Here is a 12,121-nt window from a genome sequence, read left to right on the forward strand (position 1 = left end):
GCAGTGTGTGATATACAGTTAATTAAGCCTTGTCTTTAAAATAAAAAGTGAAAGCCGGGCGTGGTGGCGCACGCCTTTAATCCCAGCACTCGGGAGGTAGAGGCAGGCGGATTTCTGAGTTCGAGGCCAGCCTGGTCTACAAAGTGAGTGCCAGGACAGCCAGGGCTATACAGAGAAACCCTGTCTCGAAAAACCAAAAAATAAATAAATAAATAAAAAATAAAAAGTGACTGAATATTGTTACTAGCTTAGTAATTATCAGCATTTTAAAAGTCGTTTGTAGAACAACATGCTATTGCTGTCACAACATAAACAGACCTGTTTATAGCATAATTAAAATGTAGTTAGGCGGGCTGGTGATATAATGCAGCAGGTAAGAGCACTGACTGCTCTTCCGAAGATCCTGAGTTCAAATCCCAGCAACCACATGGTAGCTCACAACTACCCATAATGAGATCCGACACCCTCTTCTGCTGCTGTCTGAAGACAGCTATAGTGTACTTATTTATTATAATAATAAAAATAATAATAATTCATAAATCTTTTTTAAAAAATAGTACCACCAAACACTATAACCTTCAGTTTCATGGTTGAAAATAAATTTCAGTAATTTCAATACTTACCTCTCTGTGACAGTTTTCATAGTATTCTTCTCCTCTCCTCTCCTCTCCTCTCCTCTCCTCTCTTGTGTGCGTGTGTGTATCTGTATCACCCACCTAGATATCTGTTATCTGTCAATCATCTATATCTATCATCTGTCTTATCTATCTTATCTATCTTGGTATTTTTGAGACAGCATCTCATATATAGCCTAGGCTGACCTAGAATTTGTCATATTACTCAGACTGGTGCCAAACTTCTGGATCAGCTTCTTAAGTGGTGGGATCACCTTGAGCCTCTACACCTGATGCAGTCTTTCTTGGTCCCAGTAGCATTGGTAGCCACTACTGTATGAAACATCCTAGGGGGCATATGACAGCTCCCATAGAAAAACTATGTGGCCTCAGACTGATCTAGCTGATGTGTGCAGAACACATAGTGTTACCCTCATCCTCAGTCTGCCCGTCATTCACCTGGTAGATGATGAGGACAGCGAAATCAGACTTGATTTTGTTCCCTTTAACACACTTTTCAAAGTCTTCAGAGATGCCTGGAGAAAGCAGAGGAGGAGCAAAATGCTGGGCCAGGGTGGTAAGCAGTAGGACCAATTGAGCTCTGGTGCTGAGAACCAGAGAAAGGGCTCCTGTGTTAGAGAGGGAGGGAGAGTTTCTCAAGAGCCTCCTCACTTGAGTTAATGACGTCATGGCAAAGTACATGCCTATGGAACAGGCAAAGAGAACTGCCTCTAGCTATTGCAAAGAGACTCCAAGACAGGATTTTGTGTATTCAGTTGGGCAAGTTGGCAGATGTGCAACTGACCCCTACACTGGAGGGGAGGAACGGTCACTTGAACCCACAACCTGAAAGAATCTGAGATGTAAGGGGACAGAGCCAAAGCAGAGACAGATGTCACCCACAGAGGCACTGAGGCCTCCTTCCTCCCACTCCCAGATCCCCGCCCACACTTGGCTCCCACTGACCAGACCTATCAGATGCCTTTAGCCATGGTAGCTAGGAATTGTGATCCCCTGCAGGAGAGAGAATCCGAGAACAGAAGAGGATCTGCAGTGGGGCCAGCCTGTGGGCTAAAGGAGTAACCCAGGGCCGGAGAGCTTGCCTCACTTGCACAAGGCCCTCAGTTGTATTCGTCTCGTCGTCGTCGTGGTTGTTTGTTTTAGTAAGCACCACAGAGCCAAACAGAATGGAGCCTGGCTGGTGAGAGGTCTGGAGACCTGCAGCCAGTGACATGGCATTCCAGTGACAGTTCCATTTGCAGATCAGGAAGTACTCTGGTGACAGAATGAAGGCTGGAGGATGGGGGGTGATTGGGATTACATGATGGGAGGGAGCCAGGGCAGACTTGTCCAGAAGGAAGGCGTCTCGGGCTAGGGATAAGGTAGTGTGCTGCTCCACACCCCTGGAGGTCTCGTGAGCCAGGCAGTGATGGTCTCTGAGACTTGGTGGCCACAGAGACTGGGGCAGAAGGGCTGAGACGGTCTCTAGGTTCTGGCCGATAGGTGACAATGCTGAACTAACTCCATGCCCACTCATTGTACTCTAACTGCTGGTCACACATCCCCACCCTGCATCAGTCAGATTGAGACCTCAGATCGTGCTGAACTTAAAATGAGTTCATTGTTTGAGTTGCCGACATCTCTCCCTCTGTGCTTCCGGGCTGTTGCTAAGTGAAAACAGGATTGCTTGAACTCAGCACTGCAGTGCCACCGACAAGCATTCTGAGACAGACGGCTGCTGAATGACCAGTAGGAGAGAATGTAATGTACGTGGCGTGGGTAAGCCAGATAGAATGACATCCTTCCCTAGCCAGGACAGGGAAGGATGGTGTAAGATGCAAAGAAAAACCTCTGAGTTGCCTGCTTTCAGAACATTCCTTTTAATGATTTTTGGGTCTTTGGTCTGAATGTAACTGGAACCATGGAGATGAACGGGGATGGGCGGCTGTTGCACGGCAGTCCCCAGCCTCGCTGGTTTTCCTGCGAGCATTGGATGTGCTCCGAGGCGGTGTCTGTAGCCCAAGCTGATGCATACTTTTACCCCTTTGACATTTCTGGTTCTAATTGAAATGAGTTGGCCACAGCTGGGTTTGTAGAGATTTCTCATTCCGAGTGGGAGAAACATCCCACTGGGAAGTTCACTCACCCCGGAGACCAGCTTGTGGGCAACTGGATGTCACAATATTCCCATCTCGAATTCTTTCTTGGAGTTCCCTTCAGAAGCATCTCTGGCAGGGGTCCCATGATTTATCAGGCTTGCCATGAAGCCAGTAATTGAATTGCGGCCCTTGTTAGTTAATGGGGGTCAAAGCATCGGTTCTAAATAACGCAACTTGGTGTGTTCCTCGGAGATTCTGGGAAAGCTTTTGTTCCTTCCTGTGACTTTCACTTTCCACTCTAAAGCAGTAAACAGCCTTGCTGGGCTCGTGGACAGACAGTACATCGTTAGCTTTCTAAACCCGTTCAGATGGAGTCTGGATCTAAATTTACATGTTTTTTTAAAAGTAAATGCTTACTGGTGAAATAGAAATGTAAGCATCTTCAACCTCGAAAAATAGGGGCAAGCAGTGCCTAGAGTGCTACTTGGGTGGCTGAGGCAGGAGGATTGCTGTTCAAATACAAACTTAGTGAGACCCTGTCTCAAAGTAAAAAAGTAACGAGACAAATAACATCGACCCAGTATCATTGGGAAAAAGGGCCGTGATACAGCTCAGTGGCGGGAGATGTTTGTCTAGCATGTGTGAAACCTCTTAAATGTAATCACCAGTTGAAGAAACACGCACAAGTATGTCATGATCTGTCACCTAAGATACAGTCAGGAAAACTGATGCAGCCTTGTATCAAGATAATAGTCTTGAGTAAGCTGAAGTGTTCAGTCTCATGGATCTCAAACCTTAACAGCCCATAGATTTGCTCATATTCCCACAATATCATTATGCTTTGGTAATGCACGTCGTGAGGCTCCACCCCTCCCTGGAAGCACATACCGATTTTCTTACTCACTTCAGTGGTACAGAAGTGACCCCTGAATTGGTCTTGAAGAATGATTAGATTTTATACTCAGGGTATGTAAACATCCTACCCCATTTCCCATGATTCTCAGCGCTCATTGCATTGGGCCACCCCTCCAATGGCAGACACTGCTCTGCTTGCTGTACCCAGTTTGTTAAGGACTGCCCCCCACCCCCACCCCCAGCTGTTGCCTGAGAGTTGAGACTGGTCACCTTCATTCACCTCCTGCCAGGCACACCATGTTCCCAGCTGCCCTTTCCTCATGCTAACTTCCTCTCACCATCCTGAACCCCTCAAGGGGCCTGGCCTGCTGCTTGCACCCGCTGGAGAATCATGGCATCCTGGGTTGATGGATAGTTCACGCTTATTTCATAGACAGCATGAAGCACAGGTTGCTGAGATTGCTTTCTGGAGACTGTATGACAGTAGTAGGTTTAACATCTAGGCATAGCCCCATGTCTTTCAAGGAGCGTTTTCAAATGTCCCAACATGCTTCTCTGAAGCCCTTGAGCCTCCAGGATCCTCTTAACACAGGCTTTGTCCTGGACTAAAAAGGTCTCATGGTGCCCTCTACTGGTGTCACCAACTTCAGCCCCGCTCTAAGGCAGGAATCCTGCTGTCCCCCGTGTGACTGACACGAGTCCTCGAAAGACCATTATTACTTACTCGGCCTTGCGGTCAGTTCTTGCCTGCGAACCGGACTTGGACACTTCACTCTGTGGTTCATTTTAGGACTCCGAGGCGTATGGAAGTAAGCACACTCCCACCAAGCTGAGGACAGACAGGCAGGCAGTCTAACTGTTGGCCCCTTTCGCCTCTCAGGCAGAATCGAGACTCAGCTCATGTGGCTTATTCAAATGCACCCCACGGCCCCGCCCCGCCCCCACGCCTCTCACACACCATCTTCTCCATTAGATTTGTGCACCGCAGAGGGCCCAGTTAGGCCATCAGTCTTCCTATTAGTAAAGTGCTGACAGCCTAAGTCAGTAGAGACTCCCACATCCTGGGTGGCATCAATCCTTTATCTGTTTGCCCTGGCTCTCCCTGACAGTCCTTCCTCACTGGGCATGATACAGGGGCCAAAGGGGAAAGAAAGCAGTGCGCAGGAGCAGGTAATGCAGACTGCCGCTTCACATAGATCAAATCCAGCTTGAAAAATGGTGAGCTAAATAAACTAGAACCTCAGGTTCTCTCTACAGTTTCCTCTCCCTGCCTTGGCTGTTTCTAGGAGGTAAAGGCCTTGACTAGTATCTGAAACCAAGTTGGGATTTGATTTCTACAGGTCGGAAGGTGCTGGAATTGGGGTCAGGTGCCCAGGGTGCAGATCCCAGCAGTGCCTCTGTCTCTCTAGGCATTGGTTTAATGCATCATTCAGAGGGGACTAGCAGCAGGACCTCCAGACAAATGCCCTCACCTGCCTGCGTGGCCATGCAGTTGTTTGAGTGCATTCTGATAGCCCCAGACTTCTGGGAAGGCTCAGTGATGCTGTAAAGGCCTCAGCCCAGAGCCTCTATCTACCCTTGACCTTAGTCAGCAGCCTAGAAATGATGTAAGCATTGTCTGATCGATGGCCTTTTGTGGTCTCATAATCTGAAGTTCAATTATTAATTTATTTATTGGAAATAGAAGGGCCATGACCTTTGAGCCATCCTATGAAGGCTGAGAAAGGCTGAGATGGACTTGACTGATGGGAAAGGTTAAAGATGTGGTGTTCTCACACACTTTGGGGGGTTAGGTAGTGCTGTGGAGGAGGCTTGGGCAACAGCGGGAGGAATGGGCACAGGAATGTATAGAGGCTTGGATGTAGGACCAGAGGGAAGAGGGTATTTTAGTCATATGTCCATGTCTTGAGTTTCTAACAGCCCCATGTGTTTCCTCACATCACTCTATGGACAAGTAGAACTTTCTGGGTGTCTTCTGCACACAGCCTTTCCTCCAGCTTCTCTGGCTTGGTATGTTGGGCCCTGAGTCCCTGTAATGCCGTAAGTTTCTCTCGCAGTTTTCCTTAGTCACTTGGCCTCTGTCAGAACTCCCTGGAGTCCACTAACCGAGCCCCTGCTCATACAGGCTGGTGTTTCAGTAGGCATGTTTGGAAGTCACGGTGGGGTTGATGTTTCATAATAAAAGATCCCTTCCGTTCACATAAAGAACAAGTTCTTACCATTTGTGTTCCAGCGTCTTCTCGGGGTTTCGGGATTTCTCCGTCGTGTCAGATGTACATCCATAGCTGTCATTTTTCGTTTCTCCTTTGAGGAATACATTATTTGCATGCCTTCCACTCTTGCTTTGATGAGAAGTAAATTTTAGAGTAATTCTTAATGACCCAGCCTTGTCCTGGAGCTTGTGGGTTTTTCTTCTGTTAGCAGTTATTAGCTTGAACGATCAGCCTCTATGGAGGCGCCTCCTTGGGGACAATGGTTAAACGCCTGCTTTGTTTTGTGCTGCAGGCAGTAGCTGTGACTACGGATCCAGATGTACACAGCAGATGTGAAAGCCAGGCTGCTGTCCTTGGAGATGAAGGTCTGGAGCAGGGACCCCCAGTTACCGGCGTGAATGGGGGTTTGAACCAAGCTGCCCACCCCAAGAACATGACAACAGCGCAGGATGGCCATGGGCAAGGTGCCACAGCCACTTGTTCAGCCTCCAACCCGAAGGCCCCCAAAATGGTGACATCCTCAGCATGTCAGAATGGAGGCTGCAAAAGCAGCCCCAGCAGTGATCCCGAAGCCGGGGAAACCAGGCTCAGCCCATCCAAGCTGGTACGTCTCTTCTCTGGTAGTCGGAAGAGGATGAATTCGAACTCCGAGAGACCTCGCTCAGTGGTCCTTGTGGGGAATTCCTCCACGTGGAATGCCCTGGCCTCCTTCCGTAAAATGGGCTCCTTTAAAAGACTAAAATCTTCTGTCCTTCAAGGAATTCAGAACCGGGAGGGAGCAGAAGTTTCCAAGGAGGAGCCAACAGGAGACCCAGGAAGGGCTGCTCCCAATGGCACCGTTGCCATCCTGGGAAAGGGCCTGGGCAGGTGTACCTCCTTGGGCCCTGTAGGAGATGGCGCCGGGTCTGACTGCTCAGACCCCGAGGACACGGAGGACGCCTTCCAGAGGAGCACACACCGTTCGCGCAGCATCCGCAGGGCCTATGGCCTGGGCCGCATCAGCCTGCTGGACCTGGGGCGGCAGCCAGTGCCGGAGCCCGCCATGTGTGAGATCCAAGTTCGCGACCCTGAACCCAGCAGGGCTGTGCCTCTGCCACGCAGAAGTAAGAGCATCGACAGCTTGAGCGTCCTGAAGAGCTCGTTCAAGCGCAAGTCTGCATCCAACCTCACGGAACTGCAGGGTGAAAGGCAGGTTCCCTCCAGAACCTTGAGCAGCTTCTTCACAGACCCCGAGAAGCCGGGTGGCTCAGAGAGAAGAACCAGACGCTGGAGGAGCCCCATCCGGGCCAAGGACTTCGACAGAGTCCTGAGACTGGTGAGCAATGTCAAGGATGCAGCTTGGAAGAGGGAGGCCCCCAGGAGTGCAGCCCCTGGCCCTGGACCCGGTCTCGGGGATGCGAACCCACTACTTGCACCACGAAGCAAGCTACACGATGACTACTCGCGTCGTACTAGCAGCAGCGTGGAGCCAGATGCCAGGCGTGGCGGCTCTTTGTCCTCACCCTGTATCCCTGCACCATGCACCACTGCGCCCTACGCAGCTCCGGAGCCCCACTTAGATGTGGATACTGCAGTATTCCCCCTGGAAACTAAAAGTGCTCAGCCACTGGGAAATGATGGACCTTGTGCCAGCAGTCCCTCACCAATCCCCACGGACCCAGAAGGGTTGAGCCAAGGCTCCAGTGAGGCACATACTGGCAGCCAACATCCTTTTAATCCCGTGCAGCTTCCCACTCCTCTGAGACCTACCACACCTAAGCCCCAAAGCCCTCAGAGCCCAGGGAGTACTAAGTGCCCCAGTAGTCTGAGTGTGCTGTCTCTCAGTTCAGCGGAAAGTGAAGAGCGGACTGAGGATGCTTCACACAGGCAACCGGGACCCGTGTCCCTCCAGGATACTGTCCTTAATACTGCTGGTGATGTGGGGGGAGAAAGCGGTGACAGCTATTTTCCCGAGAATCTCGATGGAGCCACCCATCCAGAAGAGAAGAAGGAAGAGGTAAGGGTCTGTCTGGGTGGAGTGCCTCTGGTGGGTGACAGTGTGGGAGAGGTGCTTGTCTAGCATTTGCTTTGCCATTCATCCAGAGATTTCCAAAGACTGCTGGTTCTGTCTGTGCCAAACTGGTCGTATTTAGTTTTAGCGGAGATGGAAGTTATTGGCTTAGCTTGCCTGGTTCTAGATGTGCCTCTCTGCCAGGTGTTTACTTGGCACATGCAAGGTTCCAGGTTAGTCCTCCAGCACCAACCACACCATCCCACACGGTAACCTTTATCCCACTTAAAATTGAATTTGCTAATAAATACGTTCCCTTGATGTAGTGTTTGCCACACCATTCCTGGAAAAGATGTTTATTGAGTGTCTCCTATGTGCTGCTAGGTCCTGGGGATTAATGTGACCACTAGGGTTTCTCAGAGTTTTCATATTTGGAAAGCATTTTATCACCCCCATACCATCCGTGTATTTGAAATTGTTGCTGTTCTCCTTCCCGACAGAGCCCTTGTAAATGCAGTTCTTTGTGTTAGAGAACATTACGTGTCTTGAGTCCTTTTATTTCCTAGGAGTGAATTAGAACTGTGCTGCTCAGTACCTGTCACGCCCAGGATAATGCTTCTTCCAAGAGATTTTAATGATGGCCATTGTACTTATTTTTAGGGCAGAGCTCCGAGCAGCTCTCGGATCGAGTCAGCAAATAGCTGTCAGAGCTGTAAGAGCTGAGATCCTTTCACGTCCTGTCAGGCAGCCAGACAGTTTTACTCCTCTGTGCAAGTCTCACTTTATAAGAACATTCAGTACTATCACCTTACATAGCTAAAAGACAGAAGCGTAGCCGCGTGTGCGGGTTGTAAATGTTCTTTGCATAAATTTCTAGACGGCGTTACAGCTGTGAATTGGTGCTTGCAGCAGGAAATTACTCCTTAGCAAATGTTCCCTCCCACTCAGCCCTGAAGAGGGCCGGCAGAGGAACGATTGCACAGTTGGATATGCAAAGAGAAGCCAGAGCAGCCTGTGGATTTGCTGTTATAAATTTACTGAGATGATGCTCTGTAGCCCAGGCTACCCTCAAAGTCACACTTCAGAGTGCTGGGGTGATTGGTGTGTGCCACACTTCCATGACTGGCAAATATCTATTTTTGACCTTTGCTATCCAGAGACCATCTAGGTCACAGAGCCTTCTGGAAAGGACCGAGAGAGTAGAATTGCTACAGAGTGCTTTAGGGAGATCCAAACCAGCTTTCGGGACATCCCAGGATATCCAGTTAGCAGACATGCAGCTACAGACTCTGGGCCGGAGGCCCAGTGTGTCAGAGCTTTCTAGTATTGAAGATGATTTACTCATTTGCATTCTTTAAGAAAAAAAAGAGGCGTGGATCCCTTGCAGGAGACAGGCAGCCGTGGGAAGTAGTTAAACGCTGCTGACTTTGATTGGCCAAAAGGTTTTACTCAGTTCTGAGCATGCCCGGGCAGTTTTGCATCTGTAGCATAAAATGCCCAGGCCACTAGCTGGGTGTGGCTATACACACACGTGTGAGCTCAAAGACTGTGAGATGAGATGGAGGCAGGAGAACTGAACTCAACACCATTTTGTTACATAGCATGGCCGTCTCAGCACAGAGTTTCATTTCAAAGACTGGGCAATCCTGCTGGCTTGGCCCTCTGACAAGGGTAGCCTATCAAGGCAAGAATCCATGTCAGAGTGACAGATCAGATTTCAAGATTGGGGACAGAGTCGGTAAGGTCACACGGTCCCCCTCAAGGACATTCCCCAAGTGAGCTAAGGACCTTTCACTGGGGTCCCCCAAAGAGTTCCACAGCACTGCCTAATACTTTCACCCCAGAGACTAAACTTTAATCTTGAACTTTAAAGGACGTGGACCATCCACATGAGCTTTGGTGAGACATTCACTGTGAAAACACACGGCCCTGCCCCCATGTCTGATGCTCCATTACTCTAGTAAAGGATCCTTATAAGTCTCTCAGGTTCTGCGTGTTAAAGGCAGGATCCTGGGCGTGAAGAGTGCGTCCCTCCCACGCTGAGAGTGGTCTCTGGGACTGTATAAACCCTGTCTCGACGGGGAGAAACAGGAGGATGAGAAGTTTAAGGTAATCATCAGATACGTGCTTGGCTATATGGAACCCTGTATCAAAGCAAAACAAAACACGAAGTAATTTTGGGAAAAATTTTAACAAGTTACCCGGATAACTATGAAAAGGAGGAAATGCTGTTGTCATTTGCAAAACATGGCCTTTTCCTGACACCTGGTGGTGATTCTTGGTAAAGCACAGTGCTGGGTTGGGCAGGACCCTAAAATTTTTTCCTTTTAAAAATGCTATTCAGGCGGGGCAGTGGTGGCACATGCCTTTAATCCCAGCACTTGGAAGGCAGAGGCAGGTAGATTTCTGAGTTCGAGGCCAGCCTGGACTACAGAATGAGTTCCAGGACAGCCAGGGCTACACAGAGAAATCCTGTCTCGAAAAAAACCAAATAAATAAATAAATAAATAAATAAATAAAATAAAACTGCTATTCAGAAGCTGAGTGTGCTCATACAGATAGATCTGTAACCCCAGCGCTTGAAATGCAGAGGCTGGAGGTTTTCAAGTTCAAGGCCAGCCTGAGCTACATAAGTTCTATCTCAGAAAGCCGCACACAAGCAGAGTTCAAGGCTGCCACTCTGTGGTAGAGCTCTTATCTAGCGCTTGCCTGGCCTTGAGTTCCATCCTTGCATTTGGAAGATAAAGGCTATTTGGAATTTTTCTGTTAATAGTGTTCCTCATTTTCTAGAAAGGTGCGGGAGCCATAGTTTAGAGTATTAATACGGAGTTTCCAAAAGGGATATTGTCTCTCTACCCGTCTGTAGTGTAGAGTCATTGGCTGTAAGTAGCGAGCACCTGCTGTGAGCCTGTCCCAGGCACGGTGGTGAATCTTTTGTAAATGCTTCTAGTTTGGTGGTACTCTGGCTCTGCTCCTCAGAAGACGCCAGTTAGGGATCTGGGCAAACTAGGAAGTCTTGAACCTCTAGGGTCTCAGTTGTCTCTAGAGTAGGGACACTTATGTTAAACACTGCGTTTATCTAGCATCTTAACATTTTCAAAATTACTGCTTTAGTGATGTGTTTTATCTCTATATGCTTGTTTGTGTACCATGTATGCACCTGGTGTGAGAGGAAGTGGAAGAGAATGTTTGTTCTCCCGGAGCTGGAGTTAGAAGCGGTTGTGAGTTGCCGTATGGGGCTAGGCATCTCACTGGGGTCCTCTGGTCCTCTGTCAGAGCAAAAAGTGCTCTTACCCACTGAGCCATCTCTCCAGCCTCTAGCCCTCAAACCTTTTTGTATGTAACACTGCATTATAGTTTTACAAGAAGTGGAGAAATTCTTCAAATAATTAGATCGATCTCACATTAATCTTATTATAAAACAGAGTCTTATTCATCACCGGCTGCCCTTGAAGTCACCATAAAACCTTGAACTTCTGATTCCCTCCCCTGCCCCAAATCCACCTCCCAAGTGATGAGACAACAGATGTGGACCACTGAGCCTGTTTATGTCGTACCAGTGATCAAACCGTTTATACAAAGCAAGCACTCCGCTGCTACTGCCCCAGTCCCTTTAAGACTTGAGTCCCAGGGTATCCTTACAGTGGTGTGTTCTGTTCAGGGATGGAACCAAGCCCAGTATGTTTTGAATCTCCCAGGTGCAAGAGACTGAAGTCGGGTGAAGCCTAGTAAGACATACACGTGACACTGAGATGCATGTGAGAATTGTCTGGCATGGAATAAGTCCCACAAAAGACACAGAGAACAGATAAAGAAGGGTTGTGGTTCTCAACCACTTGTGCTCACAGGTCCTAAGGAAGAGTGCGCCCCACCCATGCTGAGTGTGATCTCCAGGACTGTATAAACTCAGTGTAGTGTTACCTGTTCTGCGCTCTCACCCCTCTCCTCCAGGGGTAGAGACAACCAGAGAGAGGTTTAAGGTAATTCTGAGTTTACCTTCAACTTAGGCCACACTTGACTGAAAGGAGGCAGGTTCTGGGAGGTGTTGTGGCCCAGACAGGTTACATAGATCTATAATATTGCGAAGAACAAGGAGTAGCCTCGTTTGGTTTGATGTACAACAACTCAGGTTAAGATACAATAGTTACGGTCAGGTCAGCCACAGTCCAGGTCTCTGTGCAGAGAATCTGTGTTACCTGGTGAACACCAAGGAGCCAGGAATGTGTGTGAACAGAGAGACAAGCCAGGCTCAGCACTCTGGAGCAGACATTTAGAAGGAAAGAGAGCAGAAGGGAGGCTGCCAGTGGACAGGAGCTAAGAGGGAGAAGAACATCGAAGAGCTGGCCACAC

General features: G+C 48.8%; 1 protein-coding gene across 9 annotated transcripts in view; it reads left to right on the forward strand.

The window, feature by feature from the left end:
- Positions 1-12,121, forward strand: part of Spata13 (spermatogenesis associated 13) — a 130,591-nt gene that overhangs the window by 49,885 nt on the left and 68,585 nt on the right. For all 9 annotated transcript variants that reach the window (XM_021182580.1, XM_029469026.1, XM_021182583.2 and 6 more), the window contains one exon: positions 6,074-7,777. In XM_021182580.1, the coding sequence (XP_021038239.1) occupies positions 6,215-7,777 (1,563 nt within the window). In that variant the 5' untranslated portion in view covers positions 6,074-6,214. Of the gene's footprint in view, positions 1-6,073; positions 7,778-12,121 lie in introns of those variants that run through there.

This window comes from Mus caroli, chromosome 14 (genome assembly GCF_900094665.2).
Source record: "Mus caroli chromosome 14, CAROLI_EIJ_v1.1, whole genome shotgun sequence".
NCBI classification, from domain to species: domain Eukaryota; kingdom Metazoa; phylum Chordata; class Mammalia; order Rodentia; family Muridae; genus Mus; species Mus caroli.